Source organism: Lonchura striata, chromosome 3 (genome assembly GCF_050655825.1).
Source record: "Lonchura striata isolate lonStrDom1 chromosome 3, ASM5065582v1, whole genome shotgun sequence".
In the NCBI taxonomy this organism is placed as follows: Eukaryota; Metazoa; Chordata; class Aves; order Passeriformes; family Estrildidae; genus Lonchura; species Lonchura striata.
The window spans coordinates 69,638,255-69,652,951 of NC_140705.1; the positions used below are offsets into that span (position 1 = coordinate 69,638,255).

The 14,697-nt window shown below is 38.0% G+C and overlaps 1 protein-coding gene across 1 annotated transcript in view; it reads right to left on the reverse strand.

Annotated features, from left to right (window-relative positions):
* Positions 1-805: 805 nt before the first annotated feature.
* The window catches only part of KCNK1 (potassium two pore domain channel subfamily K member 1), a 28,146-nt gene continuing 14,254 nt past the window's right edge, over positions 806-14,697 (reverse strand). The window contains exons 2-3 of the mRNA XM_021527111.4: positions 6,193-6,588; positions 806-3,360 (exon numbers count right to left, since the gene is read on the reverse strand). Coding sequence (XP_021382786.1) covers positions 3,101-3,360; positions 6,193-6,588 — 656 coding nt within the window. The 3' untranslated portion in view covers positions 806-3,100. The remainder of the gene's footprint in view (positions 3,361-6,192; positions 6,589-14,697) is intronic.

Genomic DNA, 14,697 nt, shown 5'->3' on the forward strand with positions numbered 1-14,697 from the left:
ACTCGAGTAGGCTTTTCCATTTTCTTTCCTCCAACACAATGAATATCCTGCCAGTCCTTTCCCGTGAAATAACAGTAAAACAAGTTTATATTTAATGACTGACAGACAAAAGAGAAGACAGCAAATGTCAGCTGTAGCACAGGAATAAAGCTATTAATGGGATATATGCCTGCAACAATTGAAGACAGGAAAGTGAGGACAGAACCCAGGCAATTCTTGTATGTGTACAAGTAATTTGCTTGCATTTTTAACTCTCTCTTGTGACTTTTTTTTGGCACTACTGCTTTATGAGCCACGCTCTTCATCTGGGTTTACATGCACCTGCTTCACAGTTTGTCTCTAGGTAAGGGATGCTCTTTATACTGAGATTCTTGCATGATAATCTTTCTCCTTCTGATCTGGATTCCAGTTTCAACTCATCTTATATGCTGGCTTCATGTGAAGATGTAAAAGCTATATGAAATGAGGCCCATTATTTTCATCAGTTTTTCAGATTTCTCAAAATATTGGAGCAGTTGGTTCATAAGAACAGGATAAATTATGTCACTTTTTTATTTGCTATAATCAGTCAGCATCTGAAACAAAACCAAACATACTTTGGAGTGCTCTTTTTTTTTTTTTTTTTTTTTTTTTTTTAAGGAATAACCAGGAATAAAGGAATAACTAAGCTACAATTAATATCAGGGTTAGGTACAACACTGGCATTAATAGAGCCTCCTTAGGCTGAGGAAGGCTAACTGAAGGATGCACAAACATAGACAGGATTTCTTCAAGGCACACATGCCACTAAAGAAAATACTCCCACTTCATAGTGCAGGCAGGCAAAAGCCAGACATTTTATTTAAGTTTAAAATAACAAATATTCACCTACAATCACAGTATACTTCTTAGTTTATCGCTTCTGCTTTGAATTCTGTGCTTTCATTTCATGTGTCTATATTTAGCATTTGTGTAAATGCTGCAAAAGTAACTTTGTGTATCATTTAACATCTGTGCATATCCTTTAGAGTTTAACATGACAAAGAAATTAAAAGACATTTTGAATTTTAAGGTACTGAAAAAAATCAATAAAGTTCCACAGAAAAAAATAGTATAAATGTTTCTTATAGTACAGTACTCTTAATTTTATGTCAGTGTCATTTTAATGCCATAGTTTTCAAATATTGACTGTATAAAGAGAAGACTAGAGGGAAAATTATCTAAAATGCCTTTCCTAAGTCTGTTAGACTCTGTTGATTTATGATATATGTACAGTATATAAATATATTTATGTATATATGTACATATATATTGGTTAACATTCATTTTAAATAGAACTGTGTTAACCTAAGCAGTATAAAAATAACCACTTTCCTGGGAACATGCAAACATAATATGCTCTCACCTAATCAATTAAACTCAAAACAACCAAAACCTTTAGCTCTGATTTTCTACAAATATAAATTTCAATTGAAGACTTTCAACTGATTTAACCATAAAGTTTTTCCAGTAAAGATATAAAAAATTGTTTGATGCTAGCTATAATTAAGCTCAAACACAGTATATTTTGCGTTATTTACTTTCAAGTATTTTTCCCATGTGCGCTAAATCTAGACACACTGCATTTGTTTTCTTTACAATAAATTATTATTCAGCTCTAAACACTAAAAGCCGAATTACAGGCAATCTGGCATGCTTGCACTGCAGGTAAAAGCCTCTCCTCTACACTGTTCCTATGTGGGAGGCTGTCTATTATGGCTATTTGTGCTCCAGATCTTGTGTTCATTGCAAAGCGTAATTAAGATTCTCCTACTGTAAGATTCTTAAGGCCAGAAGAGAAAGTACTACAACCACTTAAATCTCACCTCATGCTCACTGAAATTCACTCTGAGGTCCCTGCATTCAACACAGTGACTGGTAGCTGGACTAAAACACCTCTCCTGTTATAGTCAAAGAGGTTCCAGCTTCAGAAGTTGAGCGAGATCTTGACTTTTTAGTGACTTTTCCCAAGGGGAAAAAAATTCGGTTCCATCTGAACCAAATGTGACATTTTTCCTTTTTTCCTGCCATACAAAAAAACTGAAAAAATTTATTTGCCCTGAAACGTTCCCTTCTCCTCCAAAGTGTTCTGAGTACCAGCTAGAAAAGCAAGAGAAGAAATTGGAGCTATGTTCAAAGGTGATGCTGTTTCTGTTCCTGCATGTAACCACCAGCTCAGCAGAGCACACGCCGGGCTGGACTGTGGGAAGAACAGGGCCAACTCCTTCTGCTGAGCAGATTTCAACCATCTATTAGGAGAATGTGGCATATGCTGAGTTGTTTTCATTCCATTCCATTCCATACAGCTAAATATCCACTCCTGCCCATTTCAGAAGACTGAAATGCATCTGTCAATCTTCCCTACCATCTCACCTCATCCAGACCTTTCAATTGCTTTTTCTATCTCTCAGAAAAGTATTTCATACAAAAAACAAACAGCACGGAAGACCCAAGGCACACTCTCTTCAGGACATTTTTCTGGTGACTGGAGGACCTTTAAGGAAGTAGGAAATTTAGATGTAAATGACATAGGCAAAGGAGGGACTGCAGTCTTATTTTTTCCTTCCTAAAATAATTGTTTACACCTGCAAGTTACTGGGTAATAAAAGGATGACTTAGATATTCACCCCCTCCACCAGATCTAGAGATATTGCTCTGCAAATGTTAGATTAAAACTGTGACTATCAAAAGTGAACATCTCAAAATCTGCTGTCAACCAGTTGCAAGATGGGGCATGTAACTCAATGAGCTGGATGTCAGTGAAGGCCTAGTCTCCCCAAGATGTTTAATGAAGTTGCTTGTGCAAGCCTTTCTCTCTGGCATCTCTGAATGTGGTACACCTAAATCCTTATCCCTCAACCAAAATGGCCTTATGTTCCCAGCCACATCTCACATTTATTTCCTCTTCCCAGGGTGGCTCCCACATTTTTCCCAGAAGTCTTTTCTATGACAGAAGTGATAAATCCTTGTTAAAGTAGCACAGTCTTCCAGCTTTTATAATTTGAGAAAAAAATATGAGGCTTTCTATTTCTTATGGTAAGTAGCATAAATGCACCAAAACACTGGTATGGATACCCGTGTATTAATTGTTTAGAGAGCTGTCATTGGAAGTTGGAGACTGGGAATTCACAAAAGGCTCGTTTGACTTCTGATCGTCCTTCATGGAGGCTGCTTGGTCTGAGATGGAAGAGAAGGAGAGCTGGTCATGTTCCATTATATGCACTTGGTCCTCTTCCTTGTCCTTCTTCACATAAAACAACTTCCTAAACTTTTTGAGTTCATGGAGTTCACAGAAAGTTTCAAGAACCACCAACATTGCGATAAGGCCCATCAACAGATAACCTGAGTGGGAATAAAAAAGTTTAAAAAAATTAGTTATTAGCAAACTAGGTAGGGCTGGACCAATTTTGAGCTTCTGACTTTTCTTACCCCTGTCCTCTCTGACTAGTATGTCAATTTTCTCTATGACTTAACTACACAGCTTTGAACTGTGATATCCTTGGTTTTTTTCATTTATTAAGGAAATTTCCTTTATTATCTACAACCACATAAACAGAAAAAGTAATAGTAGTGGCTTCAAATCTGGTACAACTGTGCAAGAAAAAAAAAAACAAACATGTAAAGGTATTAAAAAACCATAACAATAAAAATTTACCATATGCACACTCCTGTACTTACTTATGATTAAGTGCCCTTCAAAAGAGTTTGAATAAAAGATGGAAAATAAAAACTTTTACCATAATATTCCTATATATTGCAAGCAGAAGTAAAAATATGGGAGCTAATTATGGTCATTGATAATTTGTATCAGTTTAGCAGGACAAATCACTTACTACTTCATGAAAACTTTGGAATTATTTTCCTCTAAAATTATTAGACATACAACACCCTGAAATACCTGGAAAAACAAAGCTACTAAAGACATGTACAAACGAAATAAAACCAAAATGAAAAATTACTGTAAAATTACTCCTGGAATTTGAAAAACCCGACATAGTTACTCCATCTTTTGGGCACCTTTGCAATGTTTGTCTAAGGTACACAAATTATGCAAAACCTGGAAGTGTTACCTAAAATATATTACAAATTACTTTAGCCATGTACTGACTGACTTATTTTTAGAGGTAATAGCCACCTCTCATAGACTGGGACTTTTGGAAATGGAGATCTCTATGACCAGCAGTACACTGTGCTCTTTTTTTTTTTATATTCTCCAAACATAAATGTGTATAGTTTAAAGGAAGGTATTAAAATTAATATTTATTAATCTCAGTGTTTCATTAGATCCCTACCTCTGTTCATTACAATTCAATAAGGAGCATGACTACTTATTTATTTTATAATTTCAATGAAGTAAATGAAGCAGAATCCAAGTGTATAACCATTAGCAGACTGCACTTCTCCAAGAGCTGCACATTAAGTGTGCTGAAAAATCAACACAGATTAATGATTATAATTTCCATATGGTCACTGTCCTGTTACCTAAGGGCATAAATATCTCACCTGTAGTTACAGATTATTCACTGGCAGGAACACTCTGCTTTTTGTTCCAGGAGTACCATTAAACAATTTTTTAATACTGAATTCTCATCTAAATCAGCACTATAGCTAAAATTTATTAATTGTTTTTAAACTTTATATCATAGCATCAAATGAGAGCTATGCATTAACACAAGGAAGAACCAACAAAGCTATATCAGTTGAAAAGCATATATAAATCTGCATTGAGAATTTGTAATTATCTCTGAAATTCAGTCCATTTGATTGCCACTTGATTTAGAACAGGACTTGTGTTCTAAAAATTCTTGAAAAGCCTGTAGTATTCATTAAGCATTTTCTGATGTAGAAGAACAAAATATCTTACAGAAAATTTAGGTTCAGGAGAAAACATTTTATTTGGTTCCTTGAATTGTTTGCATGAAAGGAAAAAGAGTAATTTAAAAGTTATAACCTTAAAACCTATTGAAATTAGATATTCTAAGGTCATAACTTTGCCTAAAAGCTACTTTTTCCTTTTAGTATTTCCTGCAGTTTACTTCCTAATTGTTGTACAGCTTGAAAAAGCTTTAATCTGAGCCCTAATGTTTTCTTCAGATTTTGAGTTTTTCAGAACAGCAAGTCTTTAACAAGGCCTTTGCCATGTGTGACTTTCCATTCACTTCACCACTTAGCATCCCCAAAATCAACTCTGCAGATCAGCAGGTTAATACTTAAAAGCTACCATTTATAAGATAAACATGACAGGGAGAGGAGAAAATCTGCAACAGCAACAGGCCTAGCAAGATAATAAAACAAAGTGTTCTGTTGGCTAGTTCAAGGCCCCGATTCAAAGAATGGAATAAACCTCTCTTCAGGTACAACACAAAACCAAGTTAACAGACTCTTTGCCTACATTATGATTGCTGGATCATGCACAGAAGCTTAGTCTAATGAAGACCAGCCTCGATGCTTCTGATGACTCAAAGACTGCTTGCGTTCAAGCTGTATGAGAAACTGCCATGTTTCAAAACACTGTTGCTGTCACACTCAGCATATATTTACTCCAAATACCAAAATAAAGGTAATTTTCTCTTTAAAATCACTGATCACTATGATTTCTTCTATGTCAAATAAAACTAAACAATTTAAATTTAGCATTCATGGTCTTGCTTTTCTACCATCTCAGTCTATTTGTCTGTCTTTGACAGCTGGTATGTAGCAATGCCAGCTTCAGCTACCTTCTGTTTCAACTGGAGTCAGAAACTTTGCTATTCCACCTCGTTTTTCACGGCTTCTTGATTCATTTTTATCCACCTGTCATCTAACCTTATGGGATAGCCTTAGGTTATACACATCATCTTGGCTCTGCAATGCACTGAAATGTAAGCCCAAGATGCTCTTAACCATTTTCGTAACAGTTACGTGAGGTTTTTTTTCCCCTACTATTAATAAGAGAGCAAATAGTTATGGTTAAAATAATGGAATTCTAATTTCAGCTTTTTATTTCTTAACTAAGAAAACTGACCTTAACAGTTTCCTCTTTACAGAGCTATGAAAATTAATGCCCAGTTTTCTAGCTGACAAGTGATCATTATTCACAGACTGGAGAGAAGAAGTCTGATTGTCAATTTGATGTTGATATTTTTATTTTTAATATAAAATGCCTTTTACTTTGCTGTTTAGTTTGATACTTACATGTAATTCCAATTTTATATAACTCTCGGAATTTTTGATTGTAGCCTTCTCCTGGCACATAGTCTCCAAGGCCAATGGTGCTCAGGGAAATGAAACAAAAATAAAATGACTCCAAAAAATTCCAGTCATCTTCCAGGACAGAAAATATTGCTGCTGGGATTAAGAAGAAGAAGGAGACAGTGATGAACCCGAGGACCATAGCATGGATGATTGCAACGACCTGCTTGGAGAAGCCCCAGCGGATGTGGAAGTACAGCACCGGGCGCCTGGTGACGTACACAATGATGCGCTGCACCACGGCCGTCAGGAACAGCAGCGTGAACGGGATCCCGATGACTGAGTAGATGATGCAGAAGGCCTTTCCCCCATCAGATAAAGGCACTGTGTGTCCATAACCTGCAACAAAGCACAGCAGGCATGGGTTCAGCGAAAGTTAGGAGCTCAGCTGCCACTCTGATATTGGATATATTGAGTGAGATGCACTAAAAGATGCACTATCAGTAATTCTGAATTCTGCTACTCTTGACGAATGCTGTTCAAAGGTCTGTTTTAAGCATGCAAACAAAACTCAGTACTAGCCACGAACAAGTAAACCCAAATATTTTTTTTATTTCAAAATTGTGATAATCATTGTATAAATGCTTATTTCAGAGAAGGAAGAAAGGCCTAGTCAGGAGTGGAAGCTTATGCCAGGAAATTTGTATTTGATTCTGGGTTTTCCTGTTGAACTTTAAATTTAGTTTTACAAAGTGATGTAACTTTTCTACCCACCTTGTAAAGTGGAATAATACACACTTCAGAAAAATGTTCCTACATCTACAGTAGTAACACACTCTTAACACCTTTTGTGAAAATCAATTAAATTACATAGAAGTACTATAATCAACATGTAAAGCTACCTAATTCCATGCCTCCACAGATTATAATACATCAAAAGGTATCTAAAAGCAGAACAAACATTTTTTTCACAGCAAAACTTCACAGATCTAGCCACTGTGGCTAGAGTTTTGCTCCACCACTTACACACCAGGAGGATGAACAGTGCTGCCTTCAGAGTACAGGAATGGATCCCCTGGTGTAGGGACTGATGACAGCCAGCAATTCCAATGTCAAAAACCTGTACTTGTACCCAGTGCAAGTGGCTACGCTGCCAAAGCACACTCTGACAGACAGGATTTGGTTCTAAATGTAAGTCATCACCACAGGAAGGAACAGTAAATCCAACATAAACCAGGAATGCTTTCTTCTGTTTGCCAAAAAATTGGGGAAAAAAGGCATTTTGTTATCATTGCAGCCAGAAAAAGGAAATCTCTTGAAATTTACTCTGGGCAGCCTTTACACTGACATCAAACCAGGCAAGTGCAGACAGGCCCTACCAATTCTGCAGCCCCAGATCAGCTAGCTCATTTGGGTTATATTACTGCTGTAGAGCAAGGCATTTTCCAGAGCTACTGCAAGTAGCTATCTTGAGTAGTCCAGGCAGAACACACAGTGAATTCAGGGTCATACTGCTGCTGATTTCTGAACTGCACTCTGCACCACCCCAGCCTGCCCAGTGTACCACTAGACCAGGCAGACATTCAGTGAGGCCTCCTGGGAACTCTCTGCCTGCTCTCCTGTGAAACTGGCTGTTCTGCAAGTCCCCTCAAGTTTTATACTAACAAAAGAGATTTCCTCTCTACTTTGATGGATTTAATAATAGAATCATTACTTTTTAAGTTTTCCAGAGGAGTAAATAAAAAATAACATTTCATTTTCTTAAGATGCATAAAGACACTTCCAGACAATGAGACAGGAAAAACGTCTTATCACTATAATGTTCAAAGTCTTGTAGAAGAAACACATAAGGTGTAATTTCTCTGCGTTAGCTAACCCAACAGGAAATTTCAGTTGTATTTGAATTTTAATGATATTATGAATAATTCACCCAAGCTCAGTCTTTTAAGCCCTGGTAAATTGTACTAATTAATGGCTTTTTTTCCTGCTTACCTTCAGTTTGCTTTATCTGCTCTGAGATAAGAGGATCAACACTGCACAGAGCAGTTCAATCAGATTCATGAAATTGTAAAGAAGTGTTCTACTCTGTGCCTAATAATGCTGGAGATTTGACTGGCATTTCTGACTACTGCCAAGTCGATGCTTTCTTGGCCGTGTCTATCAGAAGTCTTGGATCTTGCATCCATGAGGGCATATCCCATCACTTAGTGTTTGAAACTACAACTGAGTATGATTTTATCCACACTCATTTTCAAGTGACACTTTACTGCCCAGTTGCCATGGGGCTCTTTCATCATCCTTACTGCCTTAATTAACCTTGTATCTTCAGTAAATTTAGTTGCTTCCCTCTTCCAGGTCATTTAGGAGTAAGTCAAACAGCACAGGCCCAATACAGTTCTACAAGGAACACCACCTGTGACAATCCCTAGGGGAATGAAGAAACCAGTCCTTCACGAACTAACCATTTATCTTACTCTGTTTGCTACCTTTACATATCTCAAGCTATGGCAAGCGGGGAAGAAAAGTATTCCTATTTTTTCCCACTATGCAACTGCTTTTATGTAACTTTTCTTGACAATCTTAAGTGTCAAGAAAATTGCCCATAATCTTAGTTATCACTGTATAAAAGTCATTAAAACACCCCTAACCAACACAGCTATACTTTAAAACAGAGGAAATTACAGATCCAAGGCCCTAGACACTCCACTGTCTGCTTTCAGACACTTGTGCTCTATTGCCTCCCATCTCTGCTCCTGCACAGGGAGGTGTGTGTGCCCATTTGCCTTTTTCAGTGGAAACCACCATGATCACAAGCATTACAGCTAAAGTCCTAAGGAACTTGCCCAAGTTATTTTGTCTTCTGTCTTAGCTGTGACTAATTGCTCCTGTTAGATCACTTTGTAGATAAATACATAGAATTGGCCATTATATTCCAGGTAGATATATTTTCTCCCTCCATTTTTATATACACGATCAGACTTTGTTTTTCAGAGTGTCTAGGTAGCTTCCAACAATGTCCCATTCGTAACAGCCTGTGTCAAACCCAGCACTGCCTTTGAGCATTTCACACTTTTCCATCCTCTCTTAGTTTGGCACATGTTGGCAGTGGGCGTTTTTTCCTTTCATCCTTCTCAGACACTGCTTTGACCAATCTAAGCAGTTGTGTATCATTGCTTTGTCTCTTTATAGTTCAGTCTCTCCTGTAGCTTATTAATGAGTTTTTCTCTGTGTTAAGAGGCAGTGGCTGCCTTACAGGTTTTTCAGGACCCCAAACGGAGCACTTAGTGCCAGAGTAAAGAGGTGCCATGGTTCTGTTCAGCCTAGACTGTCACACAAATCCCCAGATGATGCCCCAAAGGGTGGATGTTTGAAGGTGGAGGTGGATCTGACATCAAGTGAGGCAAGTAAGAGGCAAACAGAACTGCTATGGCTCTCAGAAAGCTTCCCCCAGCCAGCTTCGCCCAGGCTATGGGCATGAAGCCTGGCAGGTGTGTACCAGGCTGCAGCACTGCCTCTCTCTTCCACTGCCTATCCATAGTAGAGGTACTGTTCCTTCTACAACAGGTTTTGTCAAGCCACAGCTCCCTCTGGCCCCAGGTGACCTGCTGCAACACCACCAGCCCTGTGCAGCATCCTGAGATTCTCAGGGCGTGGAGAGGGTTGTGTTCAGCACACCCAGTGTCCTGCCCAACACACCCATTCAGATGGCAGAATCACACCACGCAGTATAACACAGCAAGCGTGCTCATCCCTCTGCTGGTCTGAGTCAGTGTCCTTGAAGAGAAGTCAGATCTTTAAGTCAGCTCATAATCTCTAAATGCCCCAATAAATTAAGTGCATCATGTACTATGTATTTTTAAGTTATGCAAAAGTCTTCAAATCATCCCAAGCATAACATGACTCACTGGGTTATGATGAAGATGGTCAATGATAATATTTACATAATTTCTAGACTTTAATTTTATAAGCCTTTGGCATTTTCCACTGTGTTTAACAGTGAAATACATCTTTTTTCCTAACTGGTCAATTGTCTTCCAAGATGAAAAGGAAATGTCATGTGATGGTACATCTGTGTGGTAAGAGAAATCACCTTGGTTGCTGCTGTGCTCTTCCTTGCAATAGAAAAGAATAGTCTGAGACCTAGTTTTATGAAGAAATATGTATTTCATTGTTAAACTTACTGTGCTACCAAACTGGAAACACTTTGGAAATTTTTCCTAACACCATCTTGCTAAACAAATCAGAGAACTTGGATTTATAGCCAGGCTGAAATACGCCAGCTTATATTGCAGAAATGAGGAGGAAAAATTCCACTGTGACAGGCATTTTTAAGCAGAGGAAATCCACTTGGAAATTACATTTTGCTATCTCCTCAGTTGAGTTAATGAAACTGATTTTGTGTGCATTAGAAGAGGGAAGAGGAAGAAGTGCTATAAACTAAAATTGATTAAATAATCGAGCTCTCTTCAATAATAATATACCCCTCAAACTTCACTAGAAATAAAAGTAGTAAAACAATATTTAAATTAATATAACCATGAAGATTCGATCTTCACAGCAGTATCTCCCCTAATCACTTTTTAGAATAGAATTGTTTTGCCAATTTCTAGAGTGAAAGGGCTTCTTCCAAAAGTACCAACAAACCAACCAAAACTCCAAAGAAGATTCCAACACATTGATACATGCATCTCATATGTGGTTTTGATTCCTCCTGAGGCTGTTCTCTGCTGCCACTAGTTATCAAAGCCCGAGACTGCTAATTCCTCAATGTTCTGTAGCTAGGTTTGGACTGTGGAAAGGACCATGCTCATATAATCAGCTCACAAATGTCACCTACTGCACCAAGAAAAGCTGAAATGGCTTTTAACACAGTCACTTTATTAATAAATACTAAATACTAAATAAATACTCATATGAGCAATTTGGCTGACTGTCAGAAATATCTGAACCAAAGAAACAAGACATGGACATACTCACTTCTATGGTCAAAGTCAGTTTCAAAACCAATTTCTACAAGAACAGCTGTATGTCAGAACATTTTTGTCTTGCAAAGCATTCAAAATCTGCCTTGTCTGTTCCTGCACAAGAAGCTATATTTCACCTGCCCAAAGAAACTGCATCCACAGATGCTGGGAAGGGGAATGCTAATGAATCAAACTGGGGAAGATGTTTGTATGAGGACAAGGGATACTTTCACACCTTATTCATATTTATATGAAGAAGAACAGCTTGCTTTACAGTCTTATGTTTGGTATTGTTTGAATTGCCTGTGGAGTTGCACCAGTGCTAGCAAACAACTGATGTTCACTTCCTGTTCTTATATATTCTGTGTCAGCTTAAATAAGTGGTGTGAAAATGGGTTTACTGCATATGGACATGCAACATATCCTTTTAGAAATCATAATAATCAATAATAATAATTAAAAAATCCAAAATATAATGTTGGAAGCAAAAGTAGTAATGCTTCCAATTTCCTACTGAACATGTTTAGTTGTCTGAAAAGCCTTTCTGCAATAAGCCCATCCCACCTCTGACTTACCAGAGAGTCCTACACAAAGAGACAACAAAGTCTCTCATTGACTGGGACCTTTGAACAGAGTGGTGGAAAATAATTACCCATATAAAAATACATTAAAAATTTAGCAAAATGTCCATCTTAAGTAAAAAAATACTAGCCAGCCAGTGAACATGACTGGAAAGGTGGAAAAGAATGATCTGTAAGGGGCAGTGTGCAACACAGCAGATGGACTCACTCCACAGGAACCAAATGCAGACATAAGATTAAGTACAGACATCAGTATCTCCCCCCCATATCTGAGATGATTACTATGACTGCTTGGTGCAGTATTATCTCTTCTCAACAAAAGTATCAGAGGGAAACACAGTTCAAAAGACAGTGACTTTAACTGGAAAATGATAGCACTCTTTCCTGCCACCACTCAACAGTGGATCTTGCTTGTCCTGCCTGGATAGATTATGTATGACCAAAACAGGTATTATCAACCCAAGGGAACTGTTACACCCTTCCAGTAGAGTCTACATGAAAACACACATTCCTCACCACTAGAAAGATGCCTACCATGCATGAGACAGGACTCCAGGTGAGGCATATTCACCATTCCAGGGCTAGTAAATATGCTTATATAAAAAAAACATGTTCCCTGCAGGAAGAGCTTGTGTTCTCCAGGCAATCAAGACAGCAGGCAAAGCTTTCCCACTTATCCGGGGAGAGAAGATTTTTTCAAACCCTGCCTGTCAGCTACATGGCTCCCATCAGACTGCCTGTTGAGAAACTCCTTTTTGCTGGGACATGCTAAACTTCCAGCCTGTCATGCAGTCTGTGTGGGCTGGGCCCATACTCACACAGAGACCTGACAACTTCAGTCATGTTTTTTAGATGTATCATTAAAGATTTCCTGTCCTCTCTGTGCTTCACAGTGCTCCAGGGCAGGAGCAAAGACTAAATATGAGTGGCTTCAGCAGGCAGAGATCTGCTAAACCTCTGTGCCTTACTTCAGCATTCAGGCCTTACTTCTATCACAGATGATAGTCAAGAGGCATGTATGAATTTCTGGGTTTGCCATTTGGGTTTGTGTTTCTTCTTTTTTTAAAAAAAAGCTAACAGCACATTTTCCTTTTTTTTGAAGTTCAAAGTCTTTATACCAGGACAATACCGAAAATTGGTTCCTTTTAGTGTCATCCTGAATTTAAGATCCTATAAGGGTTTAGCTACAATCCAACCAAGATCGATCTAGTGTTGGGCTATTTTTCCCCCTCAGAATTCTCAATAACAGCACATTTCTAGAAACACCTATCCAAAACACAAATACCACATCTTTAGATCTGCCTCAAGCAAAGATTTAGCATAAATAAACAAACTCTTATCTTGTTTCAACAATTATTTTCTGTTATATCAGATTCATTTTCCAGTGGAGAAAGAAGTAAAAATTACAATAGTCTGTTGAATAAAACTCAACCAACAGGTCAAAAGCAAGGTGAGACTTCCTGAGGGCTCCTCTGAGAATTCAGCCAAGAAAATTCCAATTATTCTTTTATTGGTTTACTTGCCTACTAGGCAACAGATGGTCAAAAATCTGTATCAAAGTAGGGGCTCCAAGAAAATACTTTATTATTAAGGTTTCCTAATAGAACAAACTACCTAAGTCTCAGAAACTTAAATCTACTAAAAGAGAAATGTGATTGAGTTTTCTTAGGAAAGTTTAACTTGTAGTCCTCTGAAACATTAGAAAACAAGATGAGTTTTTTGCACTGGAATGTTCAGCAACATGTGTGCAGCAGCATTCCCGTAATAATGGATTTTTAAAGTCACTGATCACCAAGATTAACAAGCAATCAAAGAAACAAGTTCTTTAAAATCCTTCCTAAGAACTTCAATACCAACTTCAAGGTATTGAAAGGGGTTGTTGTGATTTAACCCCACATGGCAACTTAGTACAATACAGCTCCTTGCTCACTCCTCCCTCATGGTGGTGAGGAGAATTAGGAATAAAAAGTAAAACTTATGGGTTGAGATAATAAATTTTAGCAATTGAAACAAAGTGAAACATAATAATAATTATAATAATAACAACAATAATAAAAAGGAGGATGAAAGGAATAAAAGCCAAGACAGACAAAAGAAGCATGCTCATCACTTGCTGGCTGATGTCCATGCCATCCCCAGGCAGCAACGGGCCTCTACCAGCCAACTTCCCCCAGTTCATATTCTGGGCATGAAGTTCTGTGGTATGGAATATCCCTTTGAATTGTTTAGGTCAGATGTCCTGGCCATGAGCCCTCATAGCTTCTTGTGCACCTGCTCCCTGGTAGATCCTAGGAAACTGAGAAGTCCTTGACTTGGGGTAAGCACTACTGAGCAACAACTAAACTTCCAGTGTATTATCAGCCTTATTCTCATAATCAATACAGATCTGAGCACTGTACCAGCTACTAAAAAAAAAACTGACTCTATCCCAGCTGAAACGAGGGCAGGGTGCAAGCCTTTTTACTGTTCCTCCTGAGGTTCACATCCTGAAATATTCAAAGTAGGGGAAAAAAACTTAACATGGACAATGTTTTGGCAGAGAGAAAATGTCATTATTGATTACACTTAGTCAGCAGCTTGTCCATGATATTGATCTTCTCATTTCTCGTGTTGATTCAGTAAAAAAACATGACGAAGATTTCACCAAATTTTTTTACACATCCAGATTTTGTCTGTAATTCCAGAAGCCTGCATGTATGGAAAAATTCCTTTTAGCAGCTAAGACACATTTAGCATCTAATTGGCAGTGAAGCTCAGAGGACACACACTTTCTGAAGAGACTGACACAAGATGGATCTTTCTTTTTACAGAGAAGGTCTGGAGCCATGGATTCATTCCATGCTGCAAATTTGTCTTTCCACAGCCCCTCTAATTTTCATGTACCAAGTTTTCAAGTTCTATCAATTACTTCAGCTTTCTACCACTTGAAAGACCTTGTGTATGCATGGTGTACCACAGGGCTG